Below are 21,986 nucleotides of genomic sequence, written 5' to 3'. Positions count from 1 at the left end.
TTTTGCCATTCACATTGCATAACTGCAGTACCCTTAAAAGAAACACGGATGACATAAGCTGACTCACTGTAAGGGGCAAATACAGTGATGCATCATTCTTTTAAGGACTAACATTTCAATAAAATTCCTTCTCTTGCATCAGATGCTATCGCCTGGCCAACATCATGTCCTGATCTAAAGCAGGGGTTCTCAAACTTGGGTCCCCAGATATTGCTGGACTACAGCTTCCATAATCCCCAGCCTTTGACCATTGTGACTGGGGATTATGGGAGCTGCAGTCCAACAATATCTGGGGACGCAGGTTTGAGGACCCCTGGAGTAGTGAGGAATAGGGAGAAGGGTCTTCCAGCTGAACCTTCTGTTGTAGCTTTGATGTCCTTTCTAGACAACACTAGTGGACTGTAAAATATATAAACACTGATCAATCACCTCTGGGGTGGAAGGAAGGAAGGAGGTATCTGGGAAGGGTTTGTTCGTAGCTCCCCCGTCCCAACTCTCTGGCTACCTTCTGGCTATCAAGCTTTTTGAATTCTGTTGCTCCATTTCCCAAACTGTTGCAGTTAGGGATAAGTACCTAGCCAAGCAAGGAGGGCATACAATAAGCAAATATCACTTTTGTTGATGCCAAATGGTACACATGTCTAGTAAACAAAATATGAGGAAACAAAACAGCTGTGCGGTGTGTGTGTGTGTCTATTTTTCTTCAACAGTGAACGAATAGAGATGCCGGCTCTTTGTTTTAAGCAGTATATGTTTAGGACAGAACTACACTGTAGGAGGAAAACCCAAAGTTCCCAGCCTCACACTTGCCTTGTAAGATGACTGAGGGGTTGGGAACTGGAAGGAGGGGGTGTCACAGGAAATGATTCACAGGCAGGAGGGAGGTGCTTAACCGCTTCTCTCCTATGGAATTTGTTATTCATCTGCTGTGTTATATCATCTCTGTGTCTGTGACCGTAATAAAGGGTGAGGACCACTCCTCCCCACCTGTCTGTTCCTTGCCCCTCACAAAAGCTCTTCCAGGCAATTTTCAGCTCCTTTTCTCCGTAGCTGGGGGAAAAGCAGCCTCACCACAGTCACGTGTCGTTCCACCCTAAGGACACTGAGTGACCATCTCCTTCAAAAAACACAAGGAGGGCCTCCACCCTTATTGAAGAGTTCTCACAATTCAGAACCAGACTAACTGGTTCCCTGACAAGCAAGTGCACTTGTCACAACAGAAAGGATTTAGCGGGTTCCCAATTCTGTTGGACGGCAACTTATATCAACTTATATTATTGCCCCCTACATTATGGTTGTAATGTATAATGTTCGGCAATGTACGAGAACAGGAATGGAGAAGTGTCTTATTACAGAATATAATAGCTTCTTTGATAAGGGCTGAAGCCACGTTGAGTCTATCTGGAAATCTAAAGTGTGTGCTTTGAGAAGTTAATGGTCTTCATGGCACGCTGCACTACCAAGTATTAAAACTCTTAATAGCATTGGGGTAGCTAACATGATAAAAGTTGTTTCCAAGCATATCCAGTTTTCTGCTATTAACTGCTGTTGCAATGATTGTCTTGATTTTAGCATGGACACCAAGTCGACTGCAGTTAGTAGGCAAGAGGTTATTCACACGGAGCACCCCAGTTCACCGCTTGCGAAGCTGCATGCAAAAACGCCGTGACCGTTATGAATATTTTAAAGCAGCAAAACCACCATGCTGTACATTTCTACTTTTGCAGCTTAGAAACAGCCAGCAGGATTTCTGGAAAAGAGGAAGCCCCATTGGAGAAATATCTACGAAGCTTCAGGCTTGGTTTACGTTTTTGACATTCAAGATTTTTTTTTTAAAAAAAGAATAAAGGCTCAGGCAATCAGGTCTTGCTGTCCTGCCTGATCTGTGATTATTCTCTTCAGCCCGAACTGCACAACTAAGTCTTCCCAAAGCAGATGCAATGGAAAGAGGCCCTCGCGGAAGCAAGTAAAGACCGCCTGTGAGCTCATCACTGACAGCAAACTGGTGGCAGAGAGATGACACATTCTAAACCTCCATGACAGAAACACCTAAATGGTAATTTATTTGGAAACGCCAAGCCTTGCGCTCGACAGGATTGATCTGATGATTGTCAAAGCAGGATCCTGGGATTTGTGCGATGTTTTCTGATTAGCACACCCGTTATTGATTCGAGAGATGCATTATCAAGAAATGCATCCTGGCAACCATTGTAAGTTGTCCGTAATTTGGGTCCCCAGATGTCACTGGACTACAACTCCCATCATCATCAGCCACAAAGGCTGAAGACCACAGTGGTTCAGGATGATGGGAGTTGCAGTCCAGAGACATTATAACCTCTGATATAAAGGAAATAAAAGAGACAGAAGGGCATTTAGGGGGTTCCCACTGAGTGGCCTGCACCATCTGGACTAAAGGAGGTTTCAGCCGCAGTCACTTAAAGCTCACTCTCAGGCCTAGCTGTCTTGAGGCAACACGCCTGTACCGTTTTCAGGTCGTAGGTGGGGACTCCCATGATGGAATGCTTCTTCATGATATGTATTCACATAGGTAGAAAATCAACATGTCAGGAAAAGGCAAGTCTAGGCTAGACCCCTTCTTTCTGCCATGCTAGCCTGTCTGCATGCAGGGGTTTTTCTTTTCTTTTGTTGCATGAGAGACGGTGACCGCACGCAAGCCCCAAATGGTATAGCCCAGGGACTCTCAGTTGTGGGGCCCCAGATGTTGAACTACAATTCCCACCATCCCCAGCCACTGTGGATGGGGGTGGCGGGAGTGGTACTCCTACAGCATCTGGGGACCCCAGGCTTGAGAACCCCTGGTATAGGTTCCTATGCTTGTTTTCCTGCTCCTGTGCAAAATGAGTCTGAGAGAGAGAAAAGTGAGCAGGCACTGGATATTTTGTACCTGGGGAGTGAAAGGGGCAAAGCAAACCTCTACTTTGAAAACTGATGGGGTAGCCAAGTCAAAGGCCTTTTAACAACAACAACAAATTATTATTATTATTATTATTATTATTAAATTATTATAATTAATATTTACTATTTTAATTAATTGCTATTGGTATTGTTGTTCATCGCCTAGAGTCTTTAGAGTAGGTGGCATATAAGAAAATTTTAATTAATTAATTAATTAGGCACTTTTGGGAGTTATACACTGTTCCAAAGAAGTGTTACAACTTCATTTTTACATTGAGTAAGCCCAGACATTAAGAACCTTCCCTTTGCAGTTTTATCCCCTTGCAGTGCAAAGGAGCTAATCTAAGATGACATCCTGGGACACTAACAAACTACTATGCTAAGTATTCCAGTCTTTTAAAAAGAAGATGGTGATGGAGAGATGGTGCTAACAGAACTGCAGCTCTGTATATGAAATGAAAGGAAGATATAAAGACTCCTTACCTCCCAGTCTAAATAATCACAGACATCTTCAAAGTTAGTAAGCAGAGACACTGAGCAGAAAAGCCGTGGCAGCTCATCCCTCGTCATTGGGGGGAATCGGCTGTCTTTAAGGGCACTGTGAACGAGAAGAGAACAAAAAACACAAGACTGATTTTGGAGCATCTTATTCCGAACCAGTGAACTCAAAAAGCTAGGGAAAGGGCACAAGTGGATGGTTATTTGGCCGGAATACGTTCCAAGCGGCCAGCGTAACACTGCTGACACCAAAGTTGTTCACTTCTCAAGCAACTTGTTTCCATCCCCCTGATGTGGAGAGAAACCAATCTTGCAGGACAGGACAGCTACTTTGTGAACTGACCCGCTGCATGACAGCAGCTGAGCTGCGAGAGAAAACAGACGGCAGAAGAAGGGAAGCAAAACCTGTTGGAAGATAGTTCTTCAAATCCCAGACTGAATAGGCTTCGCAGAGGCATCCATGCAAGCACTGAACACGTTCAGAGAAGTTGTGCCAATTTTAAGAGCTGCAAGAAGCACTTGAGGATACTCTCAAAACACAGCGCAAATCCCCGTATCACACGGTCCTCAGTATAACGGAGATACGATTAGTCGGTGAGAAAGTTACGAACTTTGAGGTAATGGTCAGCCGCAGAACATTCCCACTGCAGTACCAAGAATACAAAGGTCTACGACACAGCACAGAATGAGAACAGCGGACACAATAGTCAATACTGACAGCAGCTTTCAAGAAAGAGCATGAAGTAAAATGTATGCAGGAGGGAGACATTGAAAAAGACAAACATTAGTATAGTGCAGTTATTTCTAGGGATAACAGTCTTCCCCCAGAAAATTCGCTTCAGTATAGAATATCACAATGTCCAAATATTCCTATTCTTAACCTTCTAATATTCTGAATATTGAAATGCTGAATATTGAAATGCAGAATATCTGACATAAGTATTTCACACCCAAATTATTTTGCATTCCAGAGAGGGCTAACCATATGCCTCCAGGAAGTCCACAGTTTTAATGTATTGCTTATGTTTTCCTCTCGATTTTCCTCTGTGATGCAACCGAAGGAGGGTTTATTTGTATTAAGAAAAAGTTCCAATGACTTCCCAAGGCAGCCTCCCACATCCAGGCACTGACCAGACCCAGACCTGTTTATCTTCAGCAAGGCAGTCTGCCCCATGTGCCTTCTTCAAAATAATAATAATAATAATAATTGTTGCTTAATAGGACAACTGACAGGAAACAGCAAAGAAGATTCCTTTAAAAAGACCCTTAAGACCCACCTTTTAAAACAAGCCTTTAGTTAATTTTTAAACCAATTTAAAATGTCTCAATTATTTTTTTAAAACTTTTGTGCTGTATTTTACTGTGAACCACCTAAAAATTTGACTTTTGGCAGTATATACATGTGTAAAATAAAGAAAAGTTCTCCTATGAGCCTACACTGGGGGTGGACTAGAAGCCCCCACCCAGCTCCCTTTCCAAATGCTAATATTCTACAAACCCGTGATGCCACCTAAAACAAAAATGGCCCACAGACACCAATATGTCTAAAGCCCTCCAATCGTGAAGAAAAATCTCACATTCAAAAATCTGAATTGCAGCATTTACCATTTTTGGCAAATCCTGAGCGACAGTTCTATTCTCACATTTAGTAAGGGAAATATTTGTGGAGCAAACGAAACTGGCTGACTGGTTTTTCAGCATAGGAGGAAAATTTAATGCAACAGAGTTGTTTTCTGATTTCCCCTTGCAGCAGGCATACAAGCTCCGTTACAAACCTGACGGTTTTCTTGTAAAGCAAGTATATATTATATACAGGCACATTTCCAGTTCCTCCAGCTATTACATCCAAAACCTGTGGAAACCATATTGGCTCCATTCAGCACCAGTGTAAGAGACCTTATGTGAACAGCAAATAAAGTATTCTGGTATACTTAAATATGCTCAGAAAGATGATAACATGGAATTGGACGTCCACCCCTGTTCTAGTCTGGCATGATAAGAGTTGCCCGCTTCAGAAAAAGAAATCACTGAGAATTTGGGAATGAATGAACGAACGAACGAACGAATATTGTGTCACCATAGCCAAGACCAGCCACCTACTGGTGCAGCGGGGAAGCAACTTGCCTAGGGAGCAAGAGGCTGTCAGTTCGAATCTCCACGGGTATGTTCCCTAGAAACACCTGTATTGGGCAGCAGCGAAATAGGAAGATGCTGAAAGGCATCATCTCACACTGCGTGGGAGGAGGCAATGGTTTAAACCCTCCTGTATTCTACCAAGAAAACCACAGGGCTCTGTGGTCGCCAGGAGTCAACAACTCGATGGCACAGTCTTTCCTTTTTTATAGTTAGAACTGCTCATTAAAAACCATTCTTGTTTGGGTACCAGCTAGTTTTAAGCATTACTGGGATGCTTCAGGGGGAGGAGAGCTGGTCGTGTGAATTGTCCCCTTTGCTCAGCACGGTCCGCCGTGGCTTGCATTTGGATGGGTGACCACATGTGTGAGCATTGTAGGACATTCCCCTTAGGGGAGGGGGCCATAGCTCAGTGGAAGAGCACCTGCTTGCTTGCATGCAGGATGACCCAGGTTTCCTCCTTGGCAGCATCTCCTGACAGGGCTCAGAGAGACTCCAGCCTGGAACCCTGGAGAGCCGTTGCCAGTCAGTGTAGACAGTATGGAGCTAGATGGACCAAGGGCCTGACTCGGTATAAGGCAGCTTCCAATGTAGAATTTCTGTCTCCCCTCCTCCACCCAATTTATGCCATTGTGGCTGCAGAGAAGAACTGACCATTTGTATCTCCCCTTTCACCAGAAAGGTCAGAAGGTGGCCTGCCACACTAAACTACAGGAACACACCAGGACAAAACATTGATACATTTCCAGTCCAGCATTTTAAAACCTTGTATTTCTAATGGTGAAGAAGAGAGATGACTTGACAAGCAAGCCAGAGGTTGCTGGTTTGAAACCCTGCTGGTATGTTTCCCGGATAATGGGAAACACCTCTATCGGGCAGCAGCGATATAGGAAGATGCTGAAAGGGATCATCTCATACTGCACAGGAGGAGACAATGGGAAACCCCTCCTGTATCCTACCAAAGAAAACCACAGGGCTCTGTGGGCACCAGGAGTCAACATCGACTCGACAGCACACTTTACTTTTTAAAAAACTTTATTTCTAAAAACCATTGTACCTGCTCAGTTTACTAATGCTACTGCCTACTGTTCCTTCTCAGAACATCCCCCCCTCCCCCGTTTAGGTGTGGCCATGAGTGATTGTGAGTACTAAAAATGCACAAGGCAGTGTGTTTTTCCTAGATACAATTGTGTGCACACTTGCATGAACATTTCCTTTAGGTAACGGAAAGGACCCGGCTTCTTAAGTTTGCACATTAATGCAGATCCTGCTGCATACATTTATTTCTCTCTCTCTCTCTCTCTCACACATACACACACACACACACACACACACACACACACACACACACACACCAACCGCAATTCATTTCAAAACTTTTGCATTGTTTTTGTTGAACACAAACAGAGAAACAAGCACCCTTCTTCCTTGAAAAACAACATTAAATGACTATTCACATGCAGAGAAAACAACTTGCTGTGCGTACAAATTCTCACATGTGTGTGCGGGGCAGTAACTTGCCTGGGGAGCAAGGAAGATGCTGAAAGGCATCATCTCGTACTGGGCGGGAGATGGCAATGGTCAACCCCTCCTGTATTCTACCAAAGACAACCACAGGGCTCTATGGTTGCCACGAGTCGACACCGACTCGACTGCGCACGCACGCACTCACACGCGCACATGCATAGATAAAAAGATGGATAGGCTTTTTTTTAAACCCCTAGATGGGGAAAAAGCCCACTGTGTGAATGAAATGGAAATTGTGGCAGGAAAAGAAAGGTATGGTCGAACCAAGCTGCACAGATGCAATTTCTGAAATCACAAAAATTAACTGTCTTACAAAATGGAAGGGGGGAAATCCAGCCACAGCTACTCTAAATTAAGCCCCATTTACTGCACTGGGGCTTACTTCCAAATAATGGAGGCAGCAACCCTAAGCATGACCTCAGCTGAGGTTTCCCCCAGCAATCCATGATTTCTGGCTAGCTTTGGTTGCTGCTCCCCACACGCTGGCCTGGCTGAGCAATGGCCAAGGACTTCCCTGCCTCCTGCTCCAAAGTAGGGAAGGGGTGTGTGGAGCATGTCCCTCTGGATGCCACTCAGTTGCAGTGCCAGGGCTGAGCAGCACCCTAAGGGGCACCCCCCACACCCCTCTTTCTTGCTTTGGAGCAGGGAAAGAGAGCAAGGCACCTCCAAGGCAGCCCAAGTGCCATGGTGGCCAAAGATGGGGAGGAACTGGGAACCCCCATGCAGCTACTGAGATCATCTCCACCCACTTTGGGGGAGAGGGCTGGAGGAAGGCACGGTGCTGCTCTCTGGTCTCAGACAGCCGAGTTACAGAAGTCTGGTTTCCCCAGATTCTGTCACAAGAGGTCACCATCCAATCTCAACATGCATACTCGGGTGGGTGGGTGGTGCTGGTTGTTGTTTTTAAACCAGGTTATGAAAGAGTCCGTTCCAGCCCCAGGCTCAGCGGCTTGCTGCAACACCAGGAGTTCAGCACTGCTCTCGTCACACACCGTGGTTGCCCTTCTGAGTTGGCTGCCAGCCAGCTGCAGGAGCCTTCTTGCTGTTCTCTCCTCTCTGGGTAGCAAGGCACACTGCAAACTGACACAGCATGACAACACAGCAGCACCACAAGCCACGGGGAGGCAGAAAGCAGCAAGCCTAGACTTCTGCTGCCCACTGGGAGAAGAGACTCTTCTTTCACTGGCCTGAATGCCAGTTTGCCGTAGGAGAAGTGTGAGTAAACAGAACACATGCCAATGGACAGGAACAGAGGAAGCTGCCACACACTGAGACAGACCAGTGGTCTCTCTAGCTCAGTATTGTCTTCACAGACTGGCAGCGGCTTCTCCAAGGTTGCATCCACTAGGAGCCTAGTGCATGCAAGAGGTCCCCAGAACCACAAGACACAGTGATCTATTGGCACTGGAGTTTATTCATCCATCCATCCTTTGTATAAACCTCCTCACACACACATCCCAGGGCAATGGACAGTAACTGAAAACAACAAAACACAATTAAAACAAGAGTTAAAAATACTAATGTTACCCAAATTGAAGACGACCCTGAATTTAAGATGAACCCCTTAAAAAGCAGAGGTTTTACACCCTATACATCTTATACTTGCATTTACTCAAAAAGCAACAGGTCTCTGAATTCAAGGCGACCTCCTGATTTCGAATATTTAAAAAAACTTTGGGGAAAACCTAGTCTTGGATTTAACAAACCGTCTGAGAAAACAGGTGTGTCTTGAGCAATTTTTAAAAGGCAGCCAGAGCTGGAGAAGCTCTTATATTGACCGGGAGGCCATTCCACAGCCCTGGGGCAGCCACAGAGGAGGCCTGGTCCTGGGTCACCACCAAATGAGCCGGTGGCAGCTGTAACTGAACCTCCCCCAGATGATTTCAGTAAGCGGTGGGGTTAGTGACAGAGAAAGCGCTCTCTTAAATAGTTGACGCTAGTGCACCTCTATGGTAAAATATATGTCTTTAAAATATCGATAAAAGACCTACAGATGCACATCAAGAACAGCTCTGGTCTGTTTCATGCATCAGTAGAGCCAGGCGCTATCATCTGCAGGCGTTATTAACAGCAGAAGGTCTTTGCATCCAAACTGGAGAGCGAGTTATAATTATAAACATAATTAAGCATCAGGCACAGTATTTCTTACTGGGTTCAAAAATGTGTTCTGAACATTACAGAACAAAGTCAGACAATGCCAAATGTTATAAATCTCTCTCTCTCTCTCTCTCTCTCTCTCTCACACACACACACACACACACACACACACACACACACACACACCTACCTCCCCACAAGAGGCTAAAGGCAGTATCTCAAAAATGAGGTATCATCTGGAAAGCTTAGCAAACACAAATGGCTATTTAAAAAAATAACTCCACCTTTGGGGAGGAGGCTTGGGGGCCGGGAAGATGAACAGGGGAAAATGCTAAATGCAGACTAGGAGTAAAGGTAAAGCTGTGCTGTTGAGTCGGTGGCGACTCGTGGCGCCCACAGAGCCCTGTGCTTGTCTTTGGTAGAATACAGGAGGGGTTGACCATTGCCTTCTCCACACAGTGTGAGATGATACCTTTCAGCATCTTCCTATATCGCTGCTGCCCAATATAGTACCAGCGGGGATTCGAACCGGCAACCTCTGGCTTGCTAGTCAAGCCATTTCCCCGCTGCACCATTAGGTGGCTTGCAGAGGCAGTTCTAAATGACAGCACGGGCAGGGCACTAGGATTGAAAATGGCCAACCATAAGTTTTCTCCGACAATTTTGGGATAGATTCGACAGGACCAACAGGACCAACTCCCAAGATACTGGGGGTGGGGGGAAGTCAATCTGTTTCCAGCTCTGCCCACAATGGGTAGGTTCACATGACCGGTGGAAAGTAATGTGGTGGGGATTGGAAGCTTCCGGGCACTCCTGGCGCAAGCTGCAAGTTGCAGGCATCTCATGCCACCGGAACCTGCCAGCATCCAGTTCGCCAGTCACATTCCCCTCCACCACTCGATATCTGCAGCCCAGCTTCAACGGTGGGTCACAGCTCTGAAGGAGTGGCAAGGAAGTGCAGATGGGGAACTGGACACCAGTGGGTTCACACAACACACAATACATACAGCTTGTGGCTCGCACTAAGAGGAGAGCTGGTCTTGCCGTAGCAAGCATGAGTTGTCCCCTCTGCTAAGCAGGGTCCTCCTTGGTTTGCATTTGGATGGAAGAATGCATGTGAGGGTGAAAGATCTTCCCTTAGTGGATGGGGATCAGATCAGAGGAAGAGCATCTCAGCAGAGCAGGTTCAGTCCCTGGCAGCATCTCCAGGTAGGGCTGGGAGAGACTCCTGCCTGAAGCCTTGGAGAGCTTCTGCCAGTCAGTGTAGACAATACTGAGCTAGAGGGACCAAGGGTCTGACTCAGTATATGCTCCTATGCTCCACATACTCGCCGAGAACCTCTGGTTCCTGCCACCTTACTTTCTATTGGTCATATAAACCTGCCCAATATATTTGCAGCAGGTTGGCCATGCAAGGCGTTTGCTTCAAGACCAGGTACACTAAGAGATCCAGATGAATTATTATAATTTAGTGTGGAATTGCAGGCCAGGTTGTAATGTAACGGAGGACAGCTGGTATTGTGGTAGTAAGCATGAACTGTCCCCTTTGCTAAGCAGGTTGGCATTTGAATGGGAGACTACATCTGTGAGCACTGTATGATATTCCCCTTAGGGGGTGGGGCTGCTCTGGGAAGAGCCCCTGCCTGCTTGCATGCAGAAGGTTCCAAGTTCCCTCCCTGGCAGCATCTCCAAGCTAGGGCTGAAAGAGACTCCTGCCTGAAGCCTTGGAGAAGCTGCTGCCAGTCTGTGAAGACAACACTGAGCTAGATGGACCAATGGTCTGACTCAGGATATGGCAGCTTCATATGTTCCTAACCCTTGGCTCAAAGCAGGGATGCACAACCTTGGCCCTCCAGCTGGTTTTGGATAACAACTCCCATCTCTGTGTGTGTGTGTGTGTGTGTGTGTTACACTGACCAATAATAAGCAGAGGAGGAGAGCTGATCTTGTGATAGCAAGCATGAATTATCCCCTTTCCTAAGCAGGGTCCACTCTGGTTTGCATTTTGGATTGGAGACTACATGCGTGCACACTGTAAGATATTCCTCTTGGGGGATGGAGCCGAGCTGGGAAGAGCAGAAGGTTCCAAGTCCCCTCCCTGGCAGCATCTCCGGATAGGGCTGAGAGAGACTCCTGCCTGAAGCCTTGGAGAAGCCGCTGCCAGTCTGTGTAAGCCGCTGCCAGGCCTGCTCAAATTTGCCCCTCCAGCTGTTTTTTGGACTACAACTCCCATAATCCCCAGCCACAGTGGCCAATAGACAGGGATTATGGGAGTTGTAGGCCCACACCTGCAGAAGGCCCGAAGTGGAGCAGCCCTCGTGTAGATAGCACTGAGCTAGATGGACCAAGGGTTTGACTTAGCAGAAGGCAGCTTCCTATGTCCCTAATGTTTAATACATCTTGATCAATTAAAAAGATGCCTCCGATTCACTGGGCATGCAGAGCTGGTATTATTATTTAAAATATACCCCACTCTTCCAGTACACTACTGCTCGGGGAGGCTCACAACCATAAAATAGATACAGAGGCTATTCACACGCGTGGAGGAAACTCGGCTAAGGGAGCCCAGCCCGGTTTCCTCTGCGTGTGAAAACCGGGGGGGGGGGAGGGAGGAGGCTTCCCTGCCTGTGTGTGGGCGCAGGGGAAATGCCTCTTAGAGCAGGGGTTCTCCAACATGGGCCCCCAGATGTCCTCGGACTACAACTCCCATCATCCTCAGGCCTAATAGCTGGAGACAGCCACTGGAACTGGAGTCCAAAAACATCAAGGGGACCCACCCTAGAGAACCCCTGCTCTAAATGCATCCATCTAAAAACAAAGCATGCTTTTCTTTCTTTAGAACTCTTCTCAAGTGCAAGATATTAAACTGATAAGAACAGATGACGCGGTAGAGAATGCTTTCCCAGCCAAAAGGCCGAGAAGCGATACTACACGGCCATGAATCCATTAAGACCGAATCAAGCAACAGCCCTAATTTTTAGAGATTTCCACAGTGACACTAGACAAAGACTGGAAAGAAGCACCTCCATTTCACTCGGGCAGCCAGGGAGGGCAAGCCCAACCCTGCATCTCTGAGAGCTGCTCGGAGTGAGTCAGTGACACGGCCAGGAATAGAACGCACGAGTCCCGGGCGTCCCAGCCCCGCCTTTGCAACCGGTACCCTGCACCCATCCCTTCTGATAAAGCCTCCCCGTGCCCAAGGAATCTGACAGAAAGCGGCTAAAATCCTGCCTCCGCAGGAGCCCCGCTAACAGCAACACCCATTTCTGAAACAAAGAGGAGCGAGTGGGTGGTTCTTCCGACCGAGAGCTGGTGCAGAATCAGGGCTGTGCTGTGAATTAGGACGTTCCTGGCTCGAATCTTGTCTGTGCCAAGAACTCACTCGTCACCCTGTGCCAGAGGTTCTTAAACTTTGTCCCCAGATGTTGGACTACAGCTCCCATCGTCCCCAGTTGACTGGGGCCACCTCCAGCCTCCAAGGCAGGATGCCTCTGAGTACCAGTTGCAGGGGAGTAACAGCAGGAGAGAGGGCATGGCTTCCAGAAGCATCTGGTGGGCCACTGTGCGAAACAGGATGATGGACTAGACGGGCCTTGGGCCTGATCCAGCTGGGCTGTTCTTATCTGGGGACCCAAATTTGAGGACCCTTGGCATATACAATATCAGAATATTACTGCCGACCTGTCTGGCAGGGTCGCTTCACAATAAAATAATGTATGCAGAACAGTCTGAACACTCTGAAGTGTTGTATAAGTGCTAAGCATCATTATGGCGGCAGTTATGAAGTGTATCGAGCGTTTTGCCCATGTAGACCACCACTGTAAAGCTAGCTGCAACAAGAAGCATTGGAACCACTGCAACGGAACAATCCTGTGATCTGCCACACGTGCGGCTAAGAAAGGATCTCCAATTGGCCAACTGCCAATCCTAATCGTCTGTCCTCCTGAATTTTATGGCAATTGTGTACTCTTAAAAAACCAAAACCAAACCAAAACCAAAAAACCTCGGCCTCTGTGTTACACAGTTCATACAGACACAATTTTTCATGCGGTAGCTAGAGATGGCTTGTGTCACTTATTCCAGGGGTTCTCAACCTTGAGTCCCCCAATGTTGCTGGACATCATCCCCTGCCACAATGGACAAAGGCCATTGTAGCAGGGGTTGATGGGAGTTGTAGTCCAATATCATGAGACCCGAAGTTGGGAACCCCTGACTTATTCTGCTCAGGGGCCCCAGCGTTCTCAACCTACAGTTTTTGCTATGCTCCATGTTTAAAATGCCACTGGCTTCCAGTGCAAAGTAAAAGGCGTCTCCTACCAGCTGCACAAGACTATTTACTACTTGGTTTTTCTCCTACTCTACACTTTATTTCTTAAAACCTGAAATACCAGCTGATCTGAAAGCTAGAGAAGGCAAAGATTAGGGACTGCTTCCTGCCAATGGTTACAGTAACCTTCCCTGAGCCCTGGGGATAGGGTGGACTGTAAACAGGAATAAAGGCACGCTGGCTTTTAAACTGCAAAACCAGCTTATCGACTTGACAAAGAGACAGACAGACTGGGGCTTCAGTCAAATGAATTTGATCAAATCTGCATAAAGCTACATAAGGTGGCATATACAATCATTCTGAAGAGGGGGGAGCTTGCTTCATTTTTAAGAGCGTGTCTGCTGAGTCAGAGGTGCCGGTGACTCATTCACTCCCATGAGAAAGTGAAGGGGAGAACCGTCTTCTAGCATGGTGTGCCTGCTCTACACAGTTCCTGCTTGGCCCTGCAGAAGGCCCCAGGTTCAATCCCTGGCAGCATCTCCAGGCACAGCCTTATTTCCACATTCAGTAGAAGAATCAAGTGGCAAGGCTTTTCCTGGACTATCACATCATGCGGCAGGTGGGACTAGTTGACTGTCTGGCTGTTTTCCAGATGGGGGAAAGGCTCCCTAAACATAGAAAAACAGGATGTGTGGGTAAGGAGTAGGCAGAGCTCTCCATAAAGTGCTAGCGGTCTATGCACAGGAAAATATTTCTCCCACAGAAAAACATTCAAACCTCCTCCTACAAGAGCATAGCTTTCTTCCTCGGCCCTGCTGAGTGCGTACACTTGTCCAGAAAGGCATCTCCGAGCTTTATGATCAAGCACAAACTTCTAGCTCGGCCCTGAATCTGGGCAGAATCGCGAAGTCTGAAGGGAGTGAAATACTTCAACGGATTGTTCATGGCCAGTTACAGAGGAGGGCTGGTCTTGTGGTAGCAAGCATGAATTGTCCCCTTTGCTAAGCAGGGTGTGCCTTGGTTTGCCTTTGAATGGGAGACTACATGTGTGAGCACTGGAAGAGATTCCCCTTCTTAGGGGATGGGGCTGCTCTGGGGAGAGCATCTGAATGCTTGCATGCAGAAGATTCCAAGTCCCCTCCCTGGCAGCATCTCCAAGAGGGAGCTGAGATAGACTCCTGCCTGCAACCTTGGAGAAGCTGCTGCCAGTCTGTGCAGACAATACTGAACTAGATGGACCAAGGGTCTGACTCGGTATAAGGCAGCTTCCTATTATCTCCTTCTCACTACTACACTTGACTTGTCTTTTAAGAGTGCCAATGCATGGTTCAAGTGTTGGACTAGGACTGGGGAGACCCGAGTTCAAATTGCCATTCAGCCATGAAACTCATTGGGTGACTTGGGGCCAGCCTCTCAGTCTAGCCTACCTCACAGGGTTGCTGTGAGGATAAACATAACCATGTACACTGCTTTGGGTTCCTTGGAGGAAGAGCAGGATACAAATGTGAATGAATGAATGTAGTCTCCGCCACAACTGCTGCTAAGCAACTAGTTAGCAATGTTTTATGTCCAACGTCAACACTAGCGTCTCCTCTGCCCTCCAGAAATTCAGGTGGGACTGTCACTGCAAATAGGAGAGGACACTTGAGCAGAAACTTTAGAACAGCCTTTTCCCATTTTCCCATCTCAGCAGGTTAGGATATGAGAACTAGAACTAATGTCTTCAAATGCAAGATTACTTTTTCCATCTATTAGGGTCAAGCATGTAGCTTCATTACAGCAGTCAGAGGCCCAGAATATGTTTCACATCTAATTTGTGCATACTTCTGGAAAATAAAGAATTTTTTTAAAAAATTGGGGTGGAAAGACTTTGGATGGGGCAAGCTTTATTTACAGACCTTTTTGTTGCCCTGGGCATAACATTTTCTGGGATGTGCCCTGAAATCTCTCTCTCTAACTTCTCCAATTGCCCATTCTGGGAAAGGCCCTCTGTGCTTTGACAGAAACAGGGAGAATTATGGAGACAGCCATTCATTTAGAGCCATGGTGTGAGCGCGCGTTAACGACATCTATTGATTTTTCCATTGCCAGGTTTTAGTTGGCCGGCACTGATAACAGGCAGCAAGGGAATTCTCGCTGTCCTGGCCATCGATATTTTCCTAGTGAAGGCCCAGCAGCAATAACCATAATTCAGCTTTATCAGAAGGGCAGCCAAACCACAACTTCTTTCATTGCTCAGGAGGAAGACTGCTGTTCTTCATAGAACAGGCAATGTTCCCCGTTCCCATTTTTGCAGACACACACATGGGAGGGAGAGGGGTGTGTGTGTGTGTGTGTGTGTGTGTGTGTGCGAGAGATGACAGCCCCCTTTCCGGAGAAATCACTCAACTGCACACATTCTCAAAAACTAAACACATGAGGGAAATATCTCCCCCATCAAACACAAAGCCTACCTTGGGGGGCCAGAGAGCAAAATGTCTCCCCCAACACAAACGTGTACATCCTGAATTCTGCTGTGCAGTTCTGAGGCAGAAGAGGAAAGGAAAATCCTGGTGCTCCCTGGGTATTGTGTTTTGAACTAAAAAGCACACTGGCTGACAAATGGGAGAGAGGCCATACTGTGAATGCAGAAGTGCATGGATCTAGTGTGGGGCCTCGTCTTGAAAGAAGGCAACAAAAAGAAACTAGCTGTTCCCTCTACCCGCAAACATTGTTCTCTGTAACAGGGATCTCCCAGATGTCGTTGACTGCAACTCCTACCATCCCCTGCCAAAGGCCATTGCAGCTGGGGATGATTATGGAAGTTGTAGTCAACTCCTACCTCTTCATGAACCCCTCTGCCTGTTAAGATCATCTGAGGGGTCTGGTTGTGGTTGCCAGTTGTTGGTGACTCGAAACTGGGCCTTTTCTAGGGTTGCCCCAGGACTTTGGAATGAGCTTCCTAGCGAGATTAGGGCCTCCCCTTGTCTAGATGTTTTAGAGAAGGACCTGAAAACATATCTGTTTAGTCAGGCTTTTAGTTTATAGTTTTAAAGTTTTAAGTTTTAGAGCATTTAATCTGAATTTTAAACGGTTTTAATTTTGTTAATGCTTTAATTGTGTTTTTAGATTATGAACCACCCAGGGGCTTGTGTACGAGGCGGTATAAACATGTGTCCAATACGCACCTGGGAATCCCTGTTATAGGGAACAAGACATCTACAAGGGGAAACCATCCCAACTTACTCCATACGCCACTCACCTATTACTGCACTGTAGGTTAAGAGAATGGCCTCCCTGCTTGATGCTGAAGGGACACCAAGCCTGGCATCAGGTGAGCCTCCCTGGGAAGGGGATTCCAGATTCAGAGGCGACAACTGAAAATCTGGCCCTCTTTCCAGTCACCACACATCTAACTGCAGAGAGTGAGAGGAGAACCTAGAGGAAGGCCCTTTTTAAAGGCTCTTCATGATTTTGGATCTTCTTGCGTAGGGAGTAAGAGGTTGCCGGTTCGAATGCCTACTGGTATGTTTCCTAGACTATGGGGCAGTAGCACTATAGGAAGATGCTGAAAGGCATCATCTCATACTGTGCAGGAGATAGCAATGGTCAACCCCTCCTGTTTTCTACGAAAGGCAACCCCATGGCTCTGGGGTCGCCAGGAGTCGACACCGACTCAATGGCACAACTTTACTTTCCTAAATTAAGAGGTAATCAACATTAAACACCCTATTTGCTTTACCGTATTTACCTGAATCCAAGACTAGTCCCCCCCCCCAGGTTATTTGATGTTAGAAATCAGGGGGTCACCTTAAATTCAGAGTCCTCTTCTTTTCAGGTAAATGCAGTATAACCTGTATTTTTTTAAAGGGGATAGTCTTAAATTCAGTTGTCTTTTATTCAGGTAAATATGGTACTTCTGTGATTCTGTGCATGAAGCAACAAGCTTCTTGAGCAAAATTCCCCCATAACTCACTTTCTCTAAACCAAGGCTTTGCAGACCCTACCATCGGGGTAATGCCAACAGCTAAATCCTAAGCATGCCTTTGGAGTGAATGCCCACCAAAATTAACAGAACTAATACAGGTTGCCAACGTTATCCGTGATTTGGTTATCCACACTCGGGAAATATAGACCTGACCTCGTTAATTTGCTTTTAGCTGAGGCATCCGATGAAATTTCTTTACATGTTGTCAAGTTTTGCATAGTTGGGAAGGTTTGCAAGAACCTGGTTCATCAGTTTAATGTAGAGTTTGAGTGGTGGTGTTATTAGTGAAACCTTTAGCTGAATTACAGATTTAAAGTTATTTTCCCCCTTTGTTTTTCCTTATTGGGATTTTGTATAACTTTGTTTAATTTTTGATTTTCTGTATTCTGATCAACGATCAAAACAAACCATTCATTCAGACCTGGGCTCGTCATACGAAACCGTATCGCGGTTTCGCATATCCACGGTTTATGGCGTGTGGTTTCATCCTTCTATAGTCATGCGCTTCCTGCATGTGCTCGCGGGTTGGGAGAGGAGTTTGGAGGAGTGTCTGCATTTCTTGATTTTTATTTTTGTGTGTGCTTCTAAAGGCCATTTTTGATAGTATCTGGCCGCTTGAGGAGCCTTGAGGAGCCATTGCTGTTGAGCCTTGGAGGCTTTTTGGAGTCATCCCTGTGGAGCCTTTGCGAGCTTGTGGGCGCCCTTGGGAGCTGTTCTTGAGCCATTCCTGAAGAGCTGCTTGCCGCATTGTGAAGCCCTGGTGAGATGCTTGATTATCACTTTAATACATTCAACTTTGATGAAATTTTTAATTTAAAAATTCAAACTAAAAAATGAACACAGAGTGTGCGTTTACTTGAACGGGAGTCAACTCTGTGCTCCCTCTTTGTGGCCAAGCTACCAACCAACCTTCAACGGTGGGGTGGGGAAACTTCATTATTGCACATGAGTAGAGGACCTGGGGGCCACTGTGGGAGCACCCAGAGAGTAGGACAGTGAGAGAGCTGAGGTGGCCAAGGTACAGTGCTGTGCTCCAGCCTTATTTCTGCTCCCACCCCCCGGTCTTTCTGGTGATTTTCCGGTCATTTCCCACTGACTCGTGGCTTCATTATGCATGGTTGTCAGCTGGAACGGAAGCCCCGCGGATAACAAGGGCCACCTGTAATCAAGTAAATCTGTTTTAAGGTCAAGATACAAGGATACTTCTCACCTACACAAACACAGCTCAGTGACCAAACTGCCGCAGAAAAAGATCTTAAAAAGCCAACTTCCCTCTTAGGAACTCTTTTGCTAACAAAGAAAGATTATTTTACTGTGGCTCTTGATCGAGATCAGAAGAGAGCTGGGCTAAAAAGTACTCATAGGAACATAGGAAGCTGCCATATACTGAAACAGACCACTGGTCTATCAAGCTCAGTATTGCCTACACAGACTGGCAGCGGCTTCTCCAAGGTTGCAGGCAGGAGTCTCTCTCAGCCCTGTCTTGGAGATGCTGCCAGGGAGGGAACTGGGAACCTTCTGCTCTTCCCAGAGTGGCTCCATCCCCTGAGAGGAATATCTTCCAGTGCTCACACTTCTAGTCTCCCATTCTAGTCTCTCCACTCTTTAGGTAGGACTCTGCATGCTGACTGGGGAAGGCGCTAGAGAGCTCCATTACCTCTTTTTATCCTGCTAAATCAAACACCTATCTGTGATCAGGGACCATTGGTAGAATATTGCTGTTTCTCCACATACAAGGAGTGACTGTTCTAAGCTCCCTCTTCCATGAGGAGCCTACCTTCTTCTGGTCTTTCTCCACCAGGCACCCGCTGAACAAGGTTTTGCCTCCACCACAACACTGACTGACATCCACACTAACCACACACCAGGGTTTTGCATCGCATGAGAGGGCCACAATTTCCAGCTATTCCATCCTACCCACCCACCCCTTCTACAGCCCCTTATGACTCCTGAAACTATGTCCCTGAGGGATGAGAGATTCTCTTGGACATAGTTTCAGCAATCACAGGTGGCTGCAAGGTGTGTGTAAAACCTAAACGCGTGCACTCCTGGGTAGGGACTAACCCTGCTCCAGTCATTCCAGCTCCTGAAACATTTCCCCCCTTCTCAATTTACTACTATTATTTATATATTGCTTTTCAACAGAAGGGTTCTCAAAGCAGTTTACACAGGATAACGATGAAGACGACGACAGATGGTTTCCTGTCCCTAAAGGGCTCATAGTCTAAAAAGAAATACAGGGTACACAGACCAACAACAGCCACTGGAGGGACACTTTGCTGGGGTTGGATAGGGCCAGTTTCCTCCCCCCTGATAAATATAAAATAATCACCACTGTGAAAGGTGCTTCTTTGGCTAGTTGGCAGGAGGAAACAGAGCTCAGGTAAAAAGAAGAACGCAGCCTGGTTACAGCTATCACAGCAAACCCAATGCCAAAGAGTGGAAAATTCATTCAACAACAAAAGCACCAGAATTGTGGCCAATAATTTTAGAGCACAGACTACTAATTACGAAACTAAATGGTGCTGTTTCACCAGCAGAAGCTGAAAATGCCCAGCTCTTCTTATCTATTGGTTTCCTTAAAGACAAGCATTGCATATTTTATTGACTATTTATGACTTTTAACAGGCTCATTCAAATGCTTCCATGGCAGTCGTGCAGAAATTTGTTTACAGTGCTCAGCTGAGCACACGATAGCCAGCAATACACTCTGCTGCAACTGCTTCATCATCAAAGCTGAAAAATATACTTCTACAAAAACATTTCTCCAAAATCTATTGTGCAGAACAGACATTGTTTTAATTCCCAATCAGGAAACACAGAGCAGAGTCTGCAGGGGGAACAAATGCAATAGCTAATATTAGAATACACCAAATAAATAAACACAATGCAATTTACAAAGAAAACACTTCTAAGGCATTAGCTACACAACCATCCTTACAAAAGTCAAAGGATATGTCCTCTGAACATGAAGCAATTTACTTCATTTTAAATAAACCAGCCAAATGGTACCATGTTTGCTAATTAACTGTTTACAGCCAGAAACCTACGCATTTGACAGACACAAAAAAGCATCACACATACACACACACGCTCCTTTTCTATCTGCTGGAAAACAAACCATTGTGCTCCTCTCAACATTTTTATCCAAATGGAATTACTGAACAGGAAACCTGGGTTATATTCCCTGAACAGAAACTGACAAGAGCCTAGAATACCAAAGGAAGGAACACACACTAGTCTGTCTGGGGGGCGGATCAACAAAATGGACGTCTCAAGAGCCTCCAATATGACACCTGCTCAAGAGTAACCAGAAGACAGTGGCTGTGGCAGGAGTTTGCAAGCGGGCATTGTAACTTACTTATTCACTGCATGATGGGAGTTATTTATACCACGATTACTATTTATATACTGCTTTTCAACAAAAAGCTCTCAAAAGTGGTTACATTAAAAAAAAAGAAAAGAAAGAATAGCAATGAGAAATTGGTTCCCTGTCCCCAAAGGGCTCACAATCTAAAAAGAAACGTAAGGCAGGTATCAGCAACAGCCACTGGAGGGATGCTGTGCTGGGGCTGGATAGGGCCCGTTGCTCTCCCCCTGCTAATATAAGATGTAGAAAGGTGCCTCTCTGTGGTTGTAGTCCCACAATGTCTGGGAACTCAAGGTCAGGAATCCTTGCATAAGCATATTACTGACTGGTAATTGAGAAGGTGGTGGCCTGCCAGCCCTAGGCAGTCCCGAAGGAAACAGATTATCTAGATCAGTGATTCTCAAACTTGGGTCCTCAGATGTTATTGGACTTCAACTCCCATAATCCCCAACCAAAGGCCACTGAGGCTGGGGATTATGGGAGTTGAAGTCCAATAACACCTGAGGACCCAAGTTTGAGAATCCCTGATCTAGATCAATTTCAAACTGGATTTTGGGCAGGCTATGGTGTAGAGACTGCCTTGGTCGGCCTGATGGATGATCTCCAATGGGGAATCAACAGTGTGTGACTCTGCTGGTCCATTTGGATCTCTTGGTGGCTTTTGATACAGTGATGGGCTGAGTGAGGGATAACAAATGGAGACTGAATCTAAATAAGACGGAGGTACTTAATGTGTGGGGTCGGAACTCAGGAGACAATTTTGACCTGCTGGTTCTGGATGGGGTCACACTTCCCCAGAAGTAACAGGTACATAGTCTGGGAGTGCTTCTAGATCCAAACCTCTCCCTGGTGTCTCAGGTTGAGGTGGTGGCCAGAGGTGCTTTCTATCAGTTTCGGCTGATATGCCAGCTGCGCCTGTTTCTGGAGATAAATGACCTCAGAACAGTAGTACATTCAGTAGTACATGTGCTGGTAACCTCCAGACTTGACTTCTGCAATGTGCTCTATGTGGTGCCGCTTTTGTGTGTAGTCTGGAAACTGCAGTTGGTACAGAATGCGGCAGCCAGGTTAGTTTCTGGGTCATCTTGGAGAGACCATATTGTTCCCGCATTGAAAGAATGGCAGTGGCTACCAATAAGTTTCTAGGCAAAATACAAGGTGCTGGTTAGAACCTCTAAAGCCCTAAGCAGCTTAGGCCCAGGGCACTTAAG

At 46.4% G+C, this 21,986-nt stretch overlaps 2 protein-coding genes across 2 annotated transcripts in view; one reads left to right on the top strand and one right to left on the bottom strand.

Moving 5' to 3' along the window:
* The window catches only part of TMEM164 (transmembrane protein 164), a 69,691-nt gene extending 64,846 nt beyond the window's left edge, over positions 1 to 4,845 (top strand). The window contains exon 8 of the transcript XR_008311583.1: positions 1,573 to 4,845. The gene's annotated coding sequence lies outside the window, so the exon portion shown is untranslated. The remainder of the gene's footprint in view (positions 1 to 1,572) is intronic.
* Positions 1 to 21,986, bottom strand: part of AMMECR1 (AMMECR nuclear protein 1) — a 120,271-nt gene that overhangs the window by 16,781 nt on the left and 81,504 nt on the right. Inside the window, exon 4 of the mRNA XM_053273477.1 lies at positions 3,400 to 3,514. Coding sequence (XP_053129452.1) covers positions 3,400 to 3,514 — 115 coding nt within the window. The remainder of the gene's footprint in view (positions 1 to 3,399; positions 3,515 to 21,986) is intronic.

Source organism: Hemicordylus capensis, chromosome 11 (genome assembly GCF_027244095.1).
Source record: "Hemicordylus capensis ecotype Gifberg chromosome 11, rHemCap1.1.pri, whole genome shotgun sequence".
NCBI classification, from domain to species: Eukaryota; Metazoa; Chordata; class Lepidosauria; order Squamata; family Cordylidae; genus Hemicordylus; species Hemicordylus capensis.
This window is presented reverse-complemented; position numbering and strand designations above follow the sequence as displayed.